Raw genomic sequence first — 21,247 nt, 5'->3', positions numbered from 1 at the left:
TTTGTTAATTAATATGTTGGGCATCTCACAAGGTGGAGGCAGTCAGAGAGACACTCTTACCATGTTCAGTTAAAAGCAGTAGTTCCCCCCTCCCCAGATTTCCACTGGAGCTGGGCTCAGGAAGATATTCATAGTAACATAGTAGATGACGGCAGAAAAAGACCTGCACGGTCCATCCAGTCTGCCCAACAAGATAACTCATATGTGCTACTTTTTGTGTATACCCTACTTTGATTTGTACCTGTGCTGTTCAGGGCACAGACCGTATATGTCTGCCCAGCACTATCCCCACCTCCCAACCACCAGCCCCGCCTCCCAACCACCGGCTCTGGCACAGACCGTAGAAGTGTGCCCAACACTAGCCCCGCCTTCCAACCATCAGCCCCGCCTCCCAACCACCGGCTCTGGCACAGACCGTATAAGTCTTCCCAGCACTATCCCCGCCTCCCTACCACCAGCCCCGCCTCCCGATCTTGACTAAGCTCCTGAGGAGCCATTCCTTCAGCACAGGATTCCTTTATGCTTATCCCACGCATGTTTGAATTCCATCTGCTTTATGGCCCCCACAAAGGAAGGACCCTTTTGATCTATTCTGAACCTCGTGGATGAACAAGGCTCTGAATATCTCCAGCTTCAGATAGGAAACCTTAGGATCTTTCATTATGGTGGTGCATTGAGGAGGGTTTCTGATTTCTCTCAAACTTACAGAAACGTATTGTCACAGCCTTATATGGAGATTGAGATTCACGATCCTAGGTCACCATTTTCAGTTTTGCACAATGCACTTCGCCAAGGCTCCCAGGACCTTCATGAAGATTACTGTTGTGGCAGCAGTGGCCCTATGATAGCAGGAGCTGTTGGTCAATCCATATTTGGTTGATTGGCAGATGAGGGCAAAATTGCATCAAGAGAGCAATTAGGCCACAGTTTAGGTCATCAGGTTCCTGGAAGAGCTAGGTTGGGTGATCAATGTCAGCAAGAGCAAACTGATTCCAATGCAGTCCTCAGAGTACTTGGGAGCACTGTTCAGCACTTGCCTAGGGAAGGTCTTTTTGACCAAGGACAGGATAATGTTGCAAGGACAGGTCAGGAGCCTCCTTGGGATAACCAGGCCCATGGCCTTTGCATTATCTGCAGGTGTTAGGGTCAGTGGTAACAGCCATAAATCTCGCTTCCACCTACCCTCCGCTCCTCTTTCCTCTACACATTAATTGATTTGCTTGCTTTATTTTTTTTTGTCTATTAGATTGTAAGCGCTTTGAGCAAGGACTGTCTTTCTGCTATGTTTGTGCAGCGCTGCGTACGCTTTGTAGCGCTATATAAATGCTAAATAGTAGTAATAGTACTGTTGGGAAGAGCACACATGCACCCCTCGCAAGAGAGCCTTGTTTCCCATTGCTCACTACAGAGTCAGGATTGTCAGATGTTGCTCTTTAGGAGCAAAGAAAGCCGAAGCCCATACTGGTGGCCTGGATAGGGAGGATTAGCCTTGGTGTCACTAAATACACAGGCTGTGGCTATTTGGTATTACAGAGGCTTGATTCTGGGATGGGCATTTGATGTCCTATCAAGATATGTTTGGTTTATTCAGGGTGTGAATTCAGTAAGATCTCCAAGAAGGGCTTGGTGGTTGTCAGTGTTTCTACCTGTCAAGGCAGCTATATTAAAGGACCTTACATTAAAGACAGTGGTCTTAGTGGCGCTTTCTTCGATGAGAATTTTGGAGTTTCAAGCTCTGTCATGTCACAGTTCATTACAGGTGCTCTCTGAGGAAAAGGTAGTGCTATGATGATCCCTGTTTTTCACGTAAACCAATGCATTTCTCTTGTGTTTCGGGAGTGCAAGGGAAGGGCTTTTGGTAGAGTATGCTTCATTTGCTGGATGTCAGGAGAGCCCTGAGAATGCTATCTGGAAAAACCTGAGGAATCCAAGGAACAGAACGGATCCTAGATGAAGATCACGCAGTGTTTAAGAATAACCCGATGTGGTCACAGTTTGCCTGAAGGCTTTGTCAGGGGAAATGCTATAAAACATACATTAAAAACATTTAAAAAATAGGATATATACATGAAACAATAAAACATACAGTCAGGGTGCTTAAATAGAAGCATATCTATATTAATAAATCCCACCTTGAACGTTTTGAAGCTCACTCCAAGGCAGAGAAGCTCACTCCAAGGCAGAGAAGCACAAAAATCCTGTAGTCTTCATAGGCTAGGACCACTCATAGACCCGCCCTCAGCCACGCCCCATCTATCTATATATATAAAAGGCACTTTGAAGCCTCAAGCCGGAAACTTGAGGCGCCCGAGATATCCGGTTTGGCCTGCAGGCTCCAGTCACTGTAGCTCCGCCCTCGCTTCAAAACGCGATGGACGTTGAGGGCGGGGCGGCCCTCGCAACCACGTCACTGAGGGACGAAGGGACGAAGAGGAGAGGTGTACAACTCGGAACGGAGGCACTGAGGTGGTGTCTGCAACTCGGGAGGGAGGACGGGGGGAGGGGGGTGGATTACCCTGCTAGCGCACGTTCATTTTTGCCAGAAACGGCCATTTCTTACTAGTCGTACATAAACGCTACCTCAACATTCTGAAGACAACCTGCTGAAGCCATCTGCAAAATCCCTAAACATTTTGTAAGTTCATGGTGTTGAAGCCATCCAACTCACCATGTCACTCTGCGCCCACCCTTGAGGGCGGAACACAGAGAATAAAGGGATCCATAAAGGCACCCCTACCAACTGGCAACCCCTCCAACAAACAACGACCCAGGCAGGGGAGTGTTTCCGTACTCCTCCCCCTGCCTAGGAATCGCTACAGACTGCTGGCAAACTCCCCAACCACACAACCACAAAAGCCACCCGCACCCCCCCACACACACACACACAAACATATACACACACAAATGCACACACACAAACGCAAACACACACACAATGCAAACACATACACACACAGAAACACATACACACACGCACACGCAAACACGCACACACACAAACACACACACACACAAACACACACACACACACAAACAGCCTCGACGGTGCACGTCTAAGTGGCCCCCGCCGCATCGCCACAACAACCCGTGCAACAGGGCATCAAAGCCCCTACCCCCTTCCTCCTCGCCGCATCACCCAACCCCTCCCCTGCCGCTTCACCAAGCCCCTCCCCCCCCCACATCGACCGCCTCGCCACCCGCGACCGCTAATACAAACTCTGGCGGCTGCTGCTGCTTCTATTCAGCAGCAGCAGCCCGTACATAAAGAAAACAACAAACAAAAAAACAACCTCCTAAAACGCACCTCCGTGGAGAACTATCTCACATTGGCTGACGTCTCTGCAGCCGTTCCTCCTCTCCCCTCAACGTCAGTGCCCCTGCCGAAGACCCTGGAGAAATGCCGAGACGTCAGAGGGGAGAGGAGGAGCGCATGCTGAGACTTTAGCCAATGTGAGATGCTTCTCAACGGAGGTGCGTTTAGGAGGATTTTTTTTTTGGTTTTCTTTATGTACGGGCTGCTGCTGCTGAATAGAAGAAGCAGCAGCCGCTTGAGACAGTTGTATTAGTGGTTGCGGGTGGCGAGGGGGTTGATGAGGGGGGGAGGGGCTTGGTGATGTGCCACGGTGGGGGGGGGGGGTCGGGTGATGCACGAAGGGGGTGGGACAAGGGGCTTTCTTTGGGTGCTGCGCCGGCTGGGGGGGAAGGGGGGTCTCGCTGGACATGGGTGGCTATAAGGAAGTAGGGGGAGGGGAAGGTCGCTGCACATGGGTGGCTGCAGGGGGGGCAGGGAACAGGGAGATAGGGATGGGGCTCCACACACCACATGGGTGCCTGCAAGGGGGGCAGGGGATACAGGATGGACACTGCAGGGCGGGCAGGGGGACAGAAGGGTTGGTGGTCATCAGGGGGGACAGATGGGTCAATGGACATGGCTGGCCACAGGGGAGGAACAGGGAAAAAGGAGAGGAGTGTCCTGAGACATGGGTGGCTGCACAGGAGAGGAGAGTCGCTGGACATGGGTAGCTGCAGGGGGACAGAAGGGTCGCTGGACATGGCTGGCTCCAGGGGGGGACAGGGAGAGAGGAGGGACGCTGCACATGCGTGCCTGCAGGGTGACAGGAGGGATGCTGAGGGGGGGGGGGCCTGAGACCACATGGGTGGCTGCAGGGGAGACAGGAAGGACGCAGCAGGGGGAAGAGGAGGGTTGATGGGCATGGGTGGCTGCAGGGAGATGCTGGACATGGGTGGCTGCAGGGGGAACACGGGGAGAGGAGGGTCGCTGCACATGCCTGGCTGCAAAGGGGCAGGGGAGAGGGAGGGGGTGAGGGGGTTCCTCACACCACACACGCAGTCACTCATTCTCTGTCTGCCACATACACTCTCACTCACACACTCACTGTCTTTGTCCCTCTCTCTCACACAGTGTCACACAGAAACACAAACACTGTCTCACACACTCTCTCTCGCACAAACACATACACTCTGTCTCTCTCTCTCTCACATTCTCTCTCTGACACACTGCTCCATCTCTCACACACGCTCTTTTCTGAAACATACACTCCAAGGAAAACCTTGCTAGCGCCCGTTTCATTTCTAACAGAAACGGGCCTTTTTTACTAGTCATAAATAAACATTCTAAATATATATCCAAATCTAAAAATATGCAAATAGAAGGTAAAAGATAATTAATTACAAAATGGAGCAAGCTAACAACATCAGTGCACTGTGTGTTTCATTAAACTAGAGACATAAGAATCAGTGGGTACACACTAAAACCAGTGTGTGTGGTGGAGGCAAGAAACCTGAGGAATTCCATCAATCAGGCTGTTTGTGTTTGGAGGGGGTTCAGAAAGGAAAGAGCAGCCTCCAATGCCTTAATTTCTTAGATTAAAGAGGCTATAGCTTCTGCTTGTTTAATTTTATTTTAGTTATTCATTCTTATTTGTTGAAAGGTCAGTAAATTTTGATGGTATTGAAAGCACATTTAACTAGGGGGGCAGGCATCTTCTGGGGCTGACTATCATTCCACCTATGGAAATACGTAGGGTGGTTACTTGGTCTTCCCTCAGTTAGTTTAAGCATTGCAGTCAAGATGTGCAGGCAGATCAGGGTGTGGCCTTTGGTGCTGGTGTTGTGTTCAGATTTTGTTCCTGCCCTTTAAGAATCTTTATGCTTTGGTACTTCCCAATCATCTGGACTGGTTTGGCGGGATAAGGAAGGTGAAATTAGATATTACCTGCTCATTTTCTTTTCTTGAGTCCCTCTAAACCAGTTCAGAACCCACCTGTATATATTGATCGGAAAGCTATAGTATTTACTGTTTGTTGGTCTGAATCAAGGCATGAATGTTGTGAAGTGGCCATGTGGTAGTTTGACCTGGTTGGTTATTCGAGAAGGTGGTTTGAATTTGGTTGTCTACTCTTCCTGTTTTTTAGGGTGATAGTGCCTTGGTAGTGTCGCGTCTCTCGCGCTTGCCGCGCTCTCGAGGACCTTGGCATACCTTCAGGCTTCTTCCCCGGGAGCGCGGGGTTTGTGAGTCCATAGGCCACTACCGTGGAGCGGCAGTGGCAGCAAAATCACCTTCCAGGTAGAGAGGAAACAAGACTGGACCGGAACTCCGGACTGGAGTGCTACACCGGAACACTCGGAACTGGAACGCACCGGACGGGTGCGCACTGGAGTGGGGCCCGCTGGACTGGACACACTGGAGTGGCCCCACTTGGACTGGAACATACAGGAGTGAAACCCGCTGGGCTGGAACACACTGGAGCGGAACCCGCGGAACTGGAACACCCTGGACCTAGGCTTCACCTACACTTGACTGCCTTTCCCCGAGGGTTGAGCCCTCAGGTTCTGGCAGCCGGTAGGACTTACAGGAACAGCAGGAATGAAGATCCAGGAGTGCCCCTGGCACCTAGGCGAGGCAAGGCAGACAAGCAGGGACTGTCCGGTTCTGGCAGTCGGCAGGAATCAACACAATGACTAGTAAACTGTACCCAGGCTAATAGGAACGCTATACCCAGGCAAACCAGTCATACACAGGAACATACACAGGAGACTTGGAAGGCTATACACCAGCTAACAACTAAGCTGTGCCCAAGCTAACAAGTCATGCACTGGAAACAACACAGAACACTAGCAAAGCTTTACACAGGCTACAAGCCACACGGTGCCTAAGCTGGCTAGTCAAGTATTAGGAACAAACCCAGGGAACTAGCAAAGCTATACACAGGCTACAAGCCAGACGGTGCCTAAGCTGGCTAGTCTATCACTAGGAACAAACACAGAGAACTAGCAGAGCTATGCACAGGCTACAAGCCAGACGGTGCCTAAGCTGGCTAGTCTACACTAGGAACAATCACAGTCTCGGGATAGTGACTAGCAAGGGCGGCCAGTCTACACTAGGACAAACACAGTCTCGGGAAAGTGGCTAGCAAGGGCGGCTAGTCTAACCCTAGGAACAAACACAGTCTCGGGATAGTGGCTAGCAAGGGCGGCTAGTCTAACACTAGGAACAAACACAGTCTCGGGATAGTGGCTAGCAAGGGCGGCTAGTCTAACACTAGGAACAAGCACAGTGAACTAGCAGAGCTATGCACAGGCTACAAGCCAGACGGTGCCTAAGCTACTAGTCATGCACTGGAAACAAACACAGAGAACTAGCAGAGCTATGCACAGGCTACAAGCCAGACGGTGCCTGAGCTAACTATCATGCACTGGAAACAACACAGAGAACTAGCAGAGCTATGCACAGGCTACAAGCCAGACGGTGCCTGAGCTAACTAGTCATGCACTGGAAACAAACACAGAGAACTAGCAGAGCTATGCACAGGCTACAAGCCAGAACGGTGCCTAAGCTAGCTAGTTTAAACAACACAGAGCACTAGCAAAGCTATACACAGGCTACAAGCCAGACGGTGCCTAAGCTAGCTAGTCTACACAAACACAGAGCACTAGCAAAGCTATACACAGGCTACAAGCCACACGGTGCCTAAGCTGGCTAGTCTAAACAAACATAGAAACTCACACAGAGCAAACACTGAAACTGTGTACAGAGCACTCTATACACCAGGACCTTTAGATGAGATGCAAAGGCCCGGACTGTAGTCTCCAAGTGATTAATAAAGCCCTTCAACACCAGAGCCACAGCTGCAGCAATCACCTTGCAACCAAACAGAGGCTTGACACACAGAGCAGGTCAGCCCATAGGAAGGAACAGCGGGAGCCATCTTGGATACTGGCAAAAGAGGAGGAGGCGGCAGCCATCTTGGAAGAGCATAGCCCACACAGGTGAGGTTCAGTAGGGCAATCAGCACACAGAGCCAGAGAGAACCTAAGACAGACACAGAGACAAGCAGAAGCCAGCACAGACACTGACTCCCAGAAACAGGGTAAGTCTGAGGGTTGTCACGGCCACGGACGTGACAGGTAGTTTCAATTTTCACCTCCTTCATACTTTTCTGTTATCGAAATACTGGTTAGAGTTGCACTGCATAGGATACTTAAAGCATAATGTCACTAGCCTTGTAGTTTTCAGTCTCCATCTGCTGGTAGGCAAAGGTAAACCCAAGTGACTGGACTGATCTGGAAGAACTCAAGGAAAGAAAAAAAAAGCAGTAAACATCTAATTTCACTATAGTGAAATATATAGAATGCAACACAAGACTAGCAATAACTTGACAAAAAATGAAATAAACCTAAAACAAATCTGCCAGTAGAATTATTTTTTTCAGTCAGTCTTCAGTAAACCAGCTTCTCCTTGCTTTCTCTTTATTGTGGTTGACTGTCCTATGTTTGTTTTAGAAATTTCTAGCCCACTTTATCAAAAAAATAAAACAAGTTGTATTTGATATGTCATTTTGTAATTTCATAATCAAAATAAAACAGCACTGGCATAATACGACAGAACAGATAGTGCTGATGGATTCTCCAGTATCTCTTGTACTAAGCAAATTACAATATAGTACTGTACAGGGTGAGGGGGAAAAAAAAGTAACCCCTAGGTGGTTTGTTTGTTTTTTGTTTTTTTTTTGCAGTTTTCTCAGCATTTGCTTGGAATTTCAATGTGATATTTTACAGCTTTATTTGTTGTTACTATCTATGTTTATATGCTAAGTGGAATGAGATTATCTTTAAACGTAGTGAAGTTAAGACCCTGTAGCGTAACCACTCAGTGATTTTCGCATGTTCAAAAATGTACTGTAAAATTACCATTATTTAAAAAAAAAAAAAAAAAAAAAAAAGATGGGTACCAGCTTACTGTGATGTCACAGTGATGTAGACTTCTGTAAACATTTGATAATTTGTATTTCTTTAAAAGCATTTTGTATTGGATCGGCAATCACGGTCGCGGATAAAATGAGAATCTAGACACTGCGTAAACAAAGTTTTGGGGCAAAGGCGATAGTGGCTGTGTATCATCTCAAAAACGGGAAGCTCAGCACTGTGAAGAAAGTTTGTTGGCATGTTGATCAAATGGGCTCTGTGATTGAATGCAAGGTTGTTTGAATGATATTTTGCTGTATGTTAGCACAAACATTTTAACTTACAAAAGATCGCAAGATAGTAACACTAAAATGTCAGTAACCTCAACATAGCGTAAGATTAATTTGTTTAATAGTAATTCATAAGTATGATGACTGAAGTGTGTAACATTTGTGGTTAAAATTCAAAGTGATTGCTGATAGGGGGTTACCTTTTTTTGCCTCTCTTTGTATAGAGCATCCCTTCTCAAATGGTGGGTTGTGACCCCAAATGTTGTTTACAAAACCTGTTTAAGATCACAACCTGGGCTGGTACTCCTCAGGAAGCCATTGTCCTGGACCACCTGGGGTCACATCCTTTGTGGTCATGCAAATTGAAGTCATAGCCACACAAAGAATCATGCAAGTTAAAAGGCCTATGGTATCCCTTGAGCTGTATTAGATTATTGCAGTATTACTCATTCTCTAATGGTAAAGAACTGCATCTCCTTATTTGTGTCTCCTCCCTTCTGATATTTATAATCTGGGATTGTTTCATCCTGATCCTGGTTTCCATTTATCAAGCATCATTTCAGTAGTGTTCATGTCTGCCTGTGCCTTGAGATACTGATTTATGATTTTATGAACTAGATTTGAAGCAACTTCTTGGAGAGTGATGCATATGAATTCTCTATTTCCTTTTCTCTTTTAGTTTTAATTTTTGCTTTTTGTGGTTTAGCAGCTATTTCTCGGTTATGTTCAATAGCTATTCCCTGTTTACTGATTGCTTTACTTAGGGGGCCTTTTACTAAAGGTTAGCTATGGGCCCTGCTGCAGATAACTCAAGCTAGCCTTTAGTAAAAGACACCCTTTTTTCTTATACCCATTTAAAGTCAGTAGCAAAGAAGAAACTTGAAGGCATGCTTTAGGTCTTCTTCTGAATCATAATTCAGCGTATTGCTTCAGAGACTTAGGTTCCTGTTAATTTTAACTCTCTATCATTGGTGGGTTGCAGAATTCCTTTGGAAAAGGACAACACTGAGGAGTTCAGGCAGCGGGAATTACGGGCAGCTCAGCTGGCAAGAGAGATTGAGTCCAGCCCACAGTACCGCCTGCGCATTGCTATGGAAAACGATGACGATCGCACAGAGGAGGAGAAGCACAGCTCTGTGCAACGGCAGAGCTCTGACAGGGATAGTCCCAGCTTAGGCTGCAGGTGAGATGGAAATATACACAACTTTGATGATGGTGGTTGACAGCAGAGATTTTATGCTGGTGAACAAGATTAAAATTTTTTTTAATGTGGCTCTGGTTGTTTTTCCATAGTCTGGGCCTTATTCTTTTCTGCAGTCTCAAGGAAGTTGGATTGCATGAGGTTTCAGATTATCCCATGTGACCGATTCTCGCTTGTATCCACATTGCTCTTTGGTTTTGGTAGGGTTCAGACCTACTTTACATGCCAGAATACGTGACTTAACAGTAGAAGGATACTAGAATTCTTGCAAGAGGTATTTTCAGCAGTACCGCAGGTAATTGTTGTCAAGTGAACTCCTGAAGGAATTCTTCACAAAAATTTTGGGGATACTGCACATTATTTTAAAAATTCTGCCTAGTTTGTTTGAATTTGTTTTGTGCAGAATTTTCCCATCATAAAGCTTGACTCCTACCCCAGGCCTGAAATCTTCTACCCCCATGTTAATTCCTTCTTAGCCTCCAGCTGCAGTTCTTAATCCTTAAACCCCAGCTTTACTTCCCACCCCCACCCAAACTTTCTGTTCTGTATCTTTCAAGCTCCTAGCAAGATTCTTTGTCCTCAAGGTCTCCCTCCCACCCACATACCCCTACATCTCCTTTCTTCTTCCTCCCCCCCCCCAACCCCCCAGCATGCACCCGCTTTGCCGCCTTTATCCATACTTCACACGCAAAACCAATTAAAAAGAAACAAGGTTGAAAAGGGCCAGATGAGGGTTTCCACAGAAATAAACCCCTTCTCACCCTCCAACAAAAAGGTGACCCAATGCTTTTCTGTGGGAGAATAGAAGCTGGAATTCATAGCATAGAGACAGTGACACATAGCAGTAGAGAATGCCACAGGGACAAACTTTGTCCCTGTGTCCTTCTCCTAAAGCTTGAGACTAGCCTTAAACAGGCTGTTCCAGCTAGATGATACTAGTGTTTTCACTGAGGACAAGCAGGCTGGATTATACTCTCAACTGGGTCGACATCCGTGTCAGCCCGGGAACCGGCATTTTTTCCATAGTAAAAAGAAAAAACTTTGCTAGAGCCTTCTGGCATGTGTGCACCGCACGAGCGCGTACCTCAGTTTCTTTTTTTCCGCTATGAGGTGCGGCAGGTTCATTCTGTGTGCTTCTTGTTACTGCCCGGGAAAAGAGCCTTCTGTTTTGCTTATTCGACTTATCGCGTATTTCCCCCTTATTTATTTTCGTCTTTAAAAAAAAAAAGTCCTTTATTTTCACAAGTTCCTTTTTTTCCCTTGTTTGTTTCCTTTCTTTTTCGATGGCAGCCGGGTTTCTACCCTTTTTTGTGCCCTTTTTACTTAAGCACAATTGAGTCCTTTGATTTCGCCGGTGCCATTTTTCCTTCCATGTCATCAAAGACACCCAGTGGCTTGAAACATTGTACTTGGTGCAAACGGACCATCTCAGGTACAGATACCCATTCTTGGTGTATTCAGTGCCTTGGGCCCGACCGTAGCCCAGGTTGTTGTGCCCTGTGTCCTCTTATGAAGAAAGGACCCAACGCGAGAAACTTTTTGGGGCTCAGTCTAGTCCTTTGACTTTGGCATCAGTACCGAGGTCAGCGGCGTCGACATCGTGGGACACATCGACGTCAGGAGCAGAGGTACACATGGCTGCCTAGAGAGCAGTGGGAGCACTGAGGCATCAAGTGGGTGTCCACCTAACTGGTCCCCAAGGACTGGCCAACGTCTGGCCCAACCCCAAGGCGATGTGAGAATTCGATGTCATCCTTGTCGTCATCGAGGAGCCTCGGTGACGGGCATCGAGCGAAGGCTAAGAAGCGGCGTCATCATTCTCCCTTGACACACGATGCTGGGAGCTCTGAGGCGTCGAAGGATTCAGCACCCGAGAAGTGTTGACATTGGGAGTACCGCTCCCCCTTATTACAGGAGGTGCCAATGCGTTGGCCTCCTGGCAGTCCAGTTCCTGCTCCTGAACCTCAACCGATTCTGCCACCGAGTGCTCCACCGGCCCCCATTCTTTTCCGATGGCACTCTCGACAAGCGCATCCGGGCCCTACTTCCAGAACTTCTGAAAGGACTGCTTCGCCAGTCTGCTTCGGCGTCAGGGGTGCTTGCACCTGCCTGCCATCTGCTCAGCTGTGTCTGGTCCTTCACCTGTGGTGAGGTCCCCGTCCTCGGTGCCACTTGCTTCTCCAGTGTCGGCTGCTACCCAGGTCGACTCCCATCAGTGTTGGTGGAGGAAGCTTCACTGTGGTCCATGCTTTTCCGATGGTACTCTCGACGAGCGCATCCGGGCCCTACTTCCAGAACTTCTGGAAGGACTGCTTCGCCAGTATGCTTCGGCGTCAGGGGTGCTTGAACCTGCCTGCCATCTGCTCAGCTGTGTCTGGTCCTTCACCTGCGGTGAGGTCCCCGTCCTCAGTGCCGCTTGCTGCTCCACTGTCGGCTGCTACCCAGGTCAACTCCCTATCAGTGTTGGTGGAGGAAGCTTCACTGCAGTCCAGGCGGGCGTCATCCTCTCGACATCGCCATCGAGGATGTCGGTCCTCGGCGTCAAGGCAGGCTCAATCTCAGAGCTCCCTTAGTGAAGTGCTTTCCGATACTGAGGAGGAGCGCTCGTGGGAGTCGGAGGAAGATCCCAGGTACTTTTCCTCTGATCAGTCTTTTGGGATTCCCTCTGAACCTTCCCCTCCACCTGAAAGAAGACTGTCTCCTCCTGAGAGCCTCTCTTTTTTATTGTTTGTGCAGGAAATGGCTGAGGCCATTCTATTCCCTATGGAAGTGGAGGATGAGCTCAGGGCTGAGATGCTCAAGGTCCTGGACTACACCTCTCCCCCTAAGGAGGCAGTGATGGCTCCTTTTTTGCATAAGGTACTCTGGGAAGTCCTTATGCGAAACTGGTCATTCCCTCTATCTGGTGCTGTGATCCCTAAGAAGACTGATTCCCAGTATCAGATCCACGATGAACCTGGGTTGATGAGGTTTCGGTTACCCCACAACTCAATGGTGGTGGACTCTGCCCTCAAGAGAGCCAAGAGTACTAGGGAATATGCCTTAGCACTCCCAGGCAGAGAAGCTAGGACCTTGGACTCTTTTAGGAGGAAGACGTTTCAGGCCTCTATGCTCGCTGCCCATATCCAATCTTACCAGTTCTTCACGTGTGGAACTCAGGCAGCTGTCTACCTTGGTCGATGCCCTTCCTCCGGAGCAGGCCGAGCCTTTTCACCAGGTGGTCAGGCAGCAGAAGGCGTGTTGCAAATTCCTGGCCAGGGGCACTTACGACACTTTTGATGTGGCATCCAGAATCTCTGCTCAAGTTATAGCAATGCACAGGCTCTCATGGCTGCGTGTCTCTGACCTAGTCCATTCGGTCCAGCAGAGGATGGCAGATGTACCTTTCCGGGAGGAAGACCTTGTAGACCAGATTAAAAAGCGTAATGATGTTATGGCTTCTCTCACCCGCCGGGTGTCTTCTGCTACAGCCTCCTCAACCAGGAGGTTTTTTGGGGGGTGCTAGGCATAGGTACACTCCAGTGTCCCGACAGCCTATTCAGTCTCAGCCCCAGCGTGCTCGTTCTCGTCAACAGCGTGCACCTAAGGTCCCAGCTGCTCCCCAGAAAAAGCAAGGGACAGGCTTTTGACTGGCTCCAGCAAAGCATAGTCACAGTAAAAGTATCCGTACCGGATGACTTGCCGGTTTCACAGAGGTTAATGTTTTTTCAACAAAGGTGGCCTCTTGTGACCTCCGACCTATGGGTTCTTCAAATAGTCCAGTTAGGATGCACACTCAATCTGGAATCCAGACCTCCAAATTTCCCACCGGGAGCTTATTCATACAGCTTCCAGCACAGGCAGGTACTTGCAGAGGAACTCTCCGCCCTTCTAAAGGCCATGCGGTCGAACCCGTTCCACCAGGGAAGAAGGGTGGGATTCTATTCCAGGTTCTTCCTTGTGCTAAAGAAAACAGGGGGGATGCGTCCCATCCTAGACCTAAGGGCCCTGAACAAATTCCTAGTCTGAGAAAAGTTCGGGATGATTTCCTTGGGCACCCTTCTTCCCATGATTCAGGAAAACGATTGGCTATGCTCTGTGGACTTAAAGGATGCTTACACACACATCTCAATACTTCCAAATCACAGGAAGTATCTTCGATTTCGGCTGGGACACAGCACTTTCAGTACCGCGTACTGCCCTTTGGCCTGGCATCTGCGCCGAGATAGTTTACAAAATGCCTAGCAATAGTCACAGCTTCAACGATTGGCTGGTGAAGAGCACCTCGGAGGATGGTGCTCTGGAGTTCATGCGGATGACTATTCAGGTGCTAGAGCTACTGAGGTTCGTAATAAATTACACGAAGTCCCATCTCACTCCTGTCCAAAAATTGGAATTCATTGGAGCACTGCTGGATACGAAGACAGCTTGGGCTTATCTCCCTGAGATACAGGCAGACAACCTCCTGCCCATGGTGTTCGTAGTTTGAGTGTCTCTGCAGGTCACAGCTCGGCAGATGTTGAGACTCTTGAGGTACATGGCCTCCACAGTTCATGTAGCACCCAAATCACATCTACATATGAGATCAGCTCAGTGGACCCTAGCTTCCTAGTGGTATCAAACTACGGGGAATCTGGAGGATGTTATCCAACTGTTCAGACTTTTGTAACTCTCTTCAGTGGTGGACATTCCGGCCCAATTTGACCATGGGGCGATCATTCCAAATTCCTCAGCTGTAGAAAGTGCTGACGATGGATGTATCTCTCCTGGGGTGGGGAGCTCATGTAGATGGGCTTCACACTCAGGGAGCCTGGTCCTCCCAGGAAACAGGTGTTCAGATCAACCTTCTGGAGCTACGAGCGATCTGGAACGCTCTGAAAAGATCGGCTGTCGAACCAAATTATCTTGGTTCAAACAGACAATCAGGTTGCGATGTACTACACCAACAAGCAGGGGGTACCAGATCTCATACTCTATATCAGGAAGCCGTCCAGATGTGGCTTTGGGCACGCCATCACGGCATATTTCTCTAAGCTACTTATCTGGCAGGCGTAAACAACAGTCTGGCCGACAGACTGAACAGGGTAATGCAACCTCACGAATGGTCGCTGAATTTGGGCGTTGCTCGTAAGATCTTCCGAGTGTGGGGCACCCCCTTGGTAGATTTTTGCCACTCAAATCAATCGCAAGGTCCCTTAGTTCTATTCCAGGCTTCAGGCCTACGACAAACTAGCGTCAGATGCCTTTCTCCTACTTTGGGGAATAGGCCCTTCTGTATGCGTATCCTCCCATACCTCTAGTAGGGAAGACTTTGCTGAAACTTAAGCAAGACCACAGAACCATGATCCTGATTGCACCCTACTGGCCGTGTCAGATTTGGTTCCCTCTTCTTCTGGAGTTGTCCTCCAAAGAACCGTGGAGATTGGAGTGTTTCCCAACTCTCAGGACGAGAGGTTGTTTCTACATCCCAACCTCCAGTCTCTGGCTTTCATGGCCTGGATATTGAGAACTTAGAATTTGCCTCCTTGGGTCTTTTAGAGGGTGTCTCCCAGGTCTTGCTTGCTTCCAGGAAAGATTCCACGAAGAGGTATTACTCTTTTTTAAATGGAGGCAGTTTGCCGTCTGGTGTGACAGCAGGGTCCTAGATCCTCTCGTCGTACACAGACCCTGCTTGAATACCTTCTACATGTGTCAGAGTCTGGTCTGAAGACCAACTCCATAAGGGTTCACCTGAGTGCAGTTAGTGGTTATCATCGACGTGTAGAGGGTAAGCCTATTCCTGGACAGCCTTTCGTTCGCTTCGTGAGAGGTTTGCTTTTATCAAAGCTCCCTGTCAAACTTCCACCAGTGTCATGGGATCTCAACGTTGTTCTCACTCAGCTGATGAAAGCTCCTTTTGAGCCACTGAATTCCTGCCATCTGAAGTACTTGACCTGGAAGGTCATTTTCTTGGTGGCTGTTACTTATCTTGTAGGGTCAGTGAGCTTCAAGCCTTAGTAGTGGATGCACCTTATATCAGGTTTCATCACAACTGAGTAGTCCTCCGCATGCACCCTAAGTTCCTGCCGAAGGTGGTGTCGGAGTTCCGTTTGAAACAGTCGATTGTCTTGCCAACATTCTTTCCCCGTCCTCATGCCCACCCTGGCAAAAGCAGCTTGCATACCTTGGACCGCAAGAGAGCATTGGCTTTTTACGTAGCGCAGACAAAGCTTTTCAGATTGTCCGCCCATTTGTTTATTGCTTTTGATTCCAACAGGAGGGGAGTTGCCATCGGAAATCGCACAATCTCCAAGTGGCCAGCAGATTTGATATCCTTCACTTATGCTCAAGCTGGGTTGACTCTGGAGGGCAATGTCACGGCTCATAATGTCAGAGCCATGGCTGCGTCGGTGGCTCACTTAATGTCAACCTACATTGAAGAGATTTGCAAAGCTGCATCGTGGTGTTCAGTCCACACATTCACATCTCGCTACTGCCTTGAGTAGGATACCCGACGCGACAGTCTGTTTTGGCAGTCGGTGCTGCAGAATCTTTTTGGGGTTTAGAATCCAACTCCACCCACCTAGGCCCGTTTTATTCTGTTCCAGGCTGCACTCTCAGCTAGTTGTATATAGTTTCAGGTTAATCTACGTTACGTCCTCACTGTTGAGAGGCCCAATTCACCAAGGTTTATTGTTTTGGGTGGGCCTGGATGCTAAGGATACCCCAGTTGTGAGTATTATCAAGCCTGCTTGTCCTCGGAGAAAGTGAAGATACTTACCTGTAGCAGGTATTCTCCGAAGACAGCAGGCTGATTATTCTCACAAACCCGCCCATCTTCCCTCGGAGTTGTTTATTTGTTTATACTTTTAGACTTAACTGAGGTACGTGCTCGCGCAAGGGGTGAGAAGTCAGTCCGTGCGTGCGCGCTGCTTGAGCACCAGAAGGCTCTAGCAAATTTTTTTCTTTTTGCAATGACAAATGCCAGTTCCCGTGCTGATGCTGATGTCGACTCAGTTGTGAGAATAATCAGCCTGCTGTCCTCGGAGAATACCTGCTACAGGTAAGTATCTTCGTTTTATAGATGCTGTTCCAATATTGAAAAACTTAACAGATATTAGACAACTAACAACTGAATTAAGTGGTAAAAATCTGCAGAAGCTGCTTTTGGATTTAAGTGAAGTGTCTCATCTGCCTTTGATGTGGCAGCAAGAATCTTGTCTACTGATCAGACTCCTACCATCTGCAACATACTTCCATCATGTGCCCAGTTGTTCAAGCCTCTTACTGTTACTGCAACAGATTAATCCATTGTTGCTGGCACCAAAGAGCATTTCCAACTCTCTCTCATGTCTTTCATTGACCTTATTCAGCATATCACGTTCCCAACTCACTCTTCGGGGAACAGTCTTGTTACTTTTTACCACGCATTCCCTTTCTCTGTTATCCTCCACAGTAACCTCCTTCCCTGTTCCTTGGTCCAGTCACCTTTTATCAGTTTCTCTCTTTTTTCCCATTCCGACTCCTGCGTCTTTGCCGATACATCCTCCTTCGTGCAGTCTCACTGATGTGGATCTAATCCACAAAGATATTTTAGCTTTAGCCCCCTCTTCCCCCTTGACTGATTTTTTGACTCAAGCAGCACATCTTAACATCTCCCTCCAGCAGATTATCGATTATCATACACCGGCTGTGCCTATCCACACCTATCGTGCGCCTTCGCACCCCCTGGTTTTCTCCAAGATTGCATCTTCTCAAGTCTAGATGTCGCTGCAAAGAGCACCTCTGCCATAAACTCTTTCAACTGCTTCTCAGGAGCGCTTTCTAACACTCCATCGCAAATTTTGCTTTGAATTACACTTTGCAAAACGTGAGTATTTCAATAAATCGATTGCTTCGGCCGTTAATCATCCTTAAGCTGCTTTTTGTGTCCTACAACAATTGTCCCCAGCTCGTACTGTTTTTTCGGACTATGATCCTTCTGTTTTACTGCTTACCTCCCTAGCAGATGCCTGGACTGCCAAGATTTCCTCACTTCATCAAGCACTCCCCTCTCTCTATTTCTCCTGCCTCTCCTCCTCTCTTCTCCTGTCTCACTCTCTGCCTCCTGGCATAGCTTCAACCTTCCTACATCTACTATTTTATTCTGTGTTGTCAAATTCCTTAATAATCCTTCTCCATCTGATCCCTGGCCTGCATGACTTGTCATCTGACTCTCTTCTTCTAGCTCGCCACTTCTTCTCCCTCTTCTTTCTGACAGTCTGTCCTCTGGATGAGTCCCTGACCTATGAATACCTTAAGAAACCTAATGTTGATCTGCTGTCTAACTTCTATCGTGTCTAACCTTATTTTCTCCAAAATCTTGGAAAACGTTTGACCTCCACCAATTTGAGCCTGTCCTAGAAATCCAGTTCCTTGTCATCAAGCAGATGAAGCCATTACATATGGGTTGTGTCCATCAACCAGCAGGGGGAGATAGAGAGCACTCAACTTTTCACAGTGCCTCATGGCCAGCCAGCTCCACTGCCTCTTCAGTATTCTCTATCTCCCCAAGCAGGGTGGCTGCAGCTTCTTCAAGCTCCATCAAAAATCTGCCTGGGGGTGGCTCCTGGCTTGCCAGATGTTAGCCGGGGTGTCAGAGGCTATAGCAGCTTCACTTTGAAGGCACATAGGTTAGCCCTTTCCCTGCCTTACCCAGGCCCCGTGGATGTGGACATATTAGCTTGCTTTTCCCTGTCCTTTCCCACTCAGTGGATGCAGGCATATTGGTTCGCCTTTCCCTGCCTTTCCCACTCATCTGAGCCTCCGGAGTTCTTATTACCTCTGCTTTCCTCAGAGCGTTTAAAAAAAAAAAAAAAAATGGAACAGAGGTTTTACTTTGATTCTTCTATGGGACCGGATCTGTGATACTCTGTCCAGTGAGGTAAGAGTGTTTTCTAACTCCTCCGAGGTGGGCCCGCGATCGGGGAGTTTTTGGCGCGAAACCGCCATTTTGAATTTTTCCACCGTTTTTGGCGATGGCTGCAGAGAATGTAAAGCGCTGTTCCCGGTGTGGCAAGCGCAAATCAGCAGCGGGGCTCTGTAAATCGTGCTGTACAGGTGTAAGAGCCAGCCCGAGCATGGCGAGCAATGATTCTTCCCGCACAGAGCTGGCAGCGGACGCGCCATTTTGAATTCTCCGCATGGCATGGCCTCCGTAGAGACTGAGAGCCCTGAGCCCCGGGGGGGGGGGGGGGGGACCTCGAATTGAGGCTATTCAGGGAGCGACTAGCCCTGGACGGGATCTGGGTGCCCAGGGCGAGTTTTTCTCCCCTGATTTTGTGTTATTGCATAAAGCATACATGCTGAAAAGAGCTCTCCCTCAAGGGTCGTCTGAGGCCCCTTCTATTGTCTCCCCCCCCCCCCCCCCCCCCCCCCCCCCCCCGGTGGATTCTGGCCTGGGACTGCCCGCTGAGGCTATTTTCCCTGATAATTGGCACAAAGAAAAGCGTAGAAGGGCTAATTCCCCTTCAGATTGTGGTGCACTTCCTTCCCCCCCCCCCCCCCCCCCCCCCCCCCCGTGGTCGGGCTGTGAGGATTCGGAGAGTTCTGGCAGGCCTTCGTGGTCTGAGGAGCCAGAGTCAGGTGCAGAATTACCACAGGATCTGGATGATCCCTCCGCGGTGAGGATTTTCCACCCTGATGAGCTGCCAGCTCTTATTTCAGATGCCCTACAGGTCCTTTCTATTGAAGAGCCTGACAGTGGCACGGCCTCCTCTGTGAATCCTATGATGGCTAGTACCAAAAAGCCTACTCGAGCCTTTCCTTTGCATGACTCCATCCAAGAGCTTATTTCCGCTCAGTGGGCTGACCCCGAGGGACCTTTGAAAGTTTCCAGGGCTATGGGGCAATTATACCCTCTGCGTGAGGAGCATTTGGCTCGCTTTGCAATGCCTAAAGTAGATGCCCTAGTCACTGCGGTGACAAAGAGAACTACCCTCCCTGTGGAAGGAGGAGTTGCCCTGAAGGATATACAAGACCGTAGGCTGGAAGCAGCACTTAAACGGTCCTTTGAAATTGCAGGTCTTACTGTTCGGGCGTCTTCATGCAGTTGTTATGCTGCTAGAGCCTGCCTGGCGTGGTTGCAACAGGCAGTGGAACAGCCCGGAGATGGAGCGGAGTCCTACTCGGATGTGGCTCCGCGGCTGGAGTCGGCCTTGTCCTTTTTGGCTGATGCCCTTTATGATATTGTCAGAGCTTCAGCTAAACAAATGGCAGTAGCAGTGGCGGCTCGCCGTCTTATTTGGCTACGACATTGGGCAGCGGACATGGCCTCTAAGCAAAGGTTTGTGAAGTTGCCCTTTCAAGGCCTTCTATTTGGTGAGGAGTTGGGGGAAAAAAAAATTATTAAAGGCCTGGGAGATCCTAAACCCCAGTGCTTGCCCGAAGATAGGCCGAGGCCTTCCTCCAAGGGCCAGGTGGTCCACTCCTCTTAAAGACCTCGCTTCCATGAAGCTAGAAGGTACCGCCCGGGGCGTTCTGCTGGGTTCACTTCTCGTGCCCGTTTTTCAGCAGAGGAACTCCTTTCGCTCGGACAAGCGTTCCACAGCCACCGGCTCTAGGCCTGGAGTTCAGGGGCGACCCTCTCAATGATGGTGCGCCGGCCCCCTCCTCACTTCCTGTCATCGGAGGATATCTTTGCCGAGGATTGGGCCAATATTTCCTCAGATCAGTGGGTTCTGGACCTGATCAGAGATGGCTACAGAATAGAATTCAACGCCCCAGTAAGAGATGTGTTTGTGGAGTCCCGATGCGGTTCTGCCGCCAAACGGGCGGCGGTAGAGGAGACTTTGCAAGGTCTGATTCAGTTAGGGGCCGTGTCCCTGGTACCTCCCGCCGAACACGGCTACGGCCGATACTCCATCTACTTTGTGGTGCCGCGAAAAGGTGGCTCGCCCTATTCTGGACTTAAAAGAATTAAACAAGTACCTGAGAGTGCGGCATTGCTGCGGTACAGCCAGGAGAGTTTCTCACGTCTCTAGACCTGAAAGAAGCTTACTTGCACATACCAATTTAGCCCCGCACCAGAAGTTTCTGAGGTTTGCGGCGTTGGGAAAACATTTCCAGTTCCGGGCCTTGCTTTTGGCCTCGCCACAGCTCCCCAAACTTTTTCGAAGGTAATGGTGGTAGTAGCTGCTTTGCTCAGGCGAGAAGGTATCTGGGTTCTCCCGTACCTAGACGACTGGCTCATCAGAGCAGACTCTGTAACAGAGAGCTATCAAGCTACAGCCAGAGTGGTCTCAGTACTTCACTCTAGGCTGGGTCGTCAATATGGCCAAAAGTCACCTGACCCCCTCGCAATCTCTAGAATATTTGGGGGCCAGGTTCGACACAGACTCAGGCTATGTATACCTACCCGAGCTAAGGTGGTGCAAGCTTCAGAATCAGGTCCGTCTGCTCCTGATGATGCCCCGCCCGCGAGCTTGGGACATTGTCCAGCCGCTGGGATCGATGACAGCCACATTGGATTTGGTACCCTGGGCGAGAGCGCACCTGAGACCTCTACAGTATTCTCTACTTCAAAGATGGTCTCCAGTTTCTCAGGATTATCAAT

General features: G+C 49.0%; 1 protein-coding gene across 1 annotated transcript in view; it reads left to right on the top strand.

The window, feature by feature from the left end:
* ATXN2L (ataxin 2 like) overlaps positions 1 to 21,247 on the top strand; it is a 446,514-nt gene that overhangs the window by 156,124 nt on the left and 269,143 nt on the right. Inside the window, exon 8 of the mRNA XM_030209208.1 lies at positions 9,478 to 9,678. Within this exon, the coding sequence (XP_030065068.1) occupies positions 9,478 to 9,678 (201 nt within the window). The remainder of the gene's footprint in view (positions 1 to 9,477; positions 9,679 to 21,247) is intronic.

This window comes from Microcaecilia unicolor, chromosome 7 (genome assembly GCF_901765095.1).
Source record: "Microcaecilia unicolor chromosome 7, aMicUni1.1, whole genome shotgun sequence".
In the NCBI taxonomy this organism is placed as follows: domain Eukaryota; kingdom Metazoa; phylum Chordata; class Amphibia; order Gymnophiona; family Siphonopidae; genus Microcaecilia; species Microcaecilia unicolor.
This window is presented reverse-complemented; position numbering and strand designations above follow the sequence as displayed.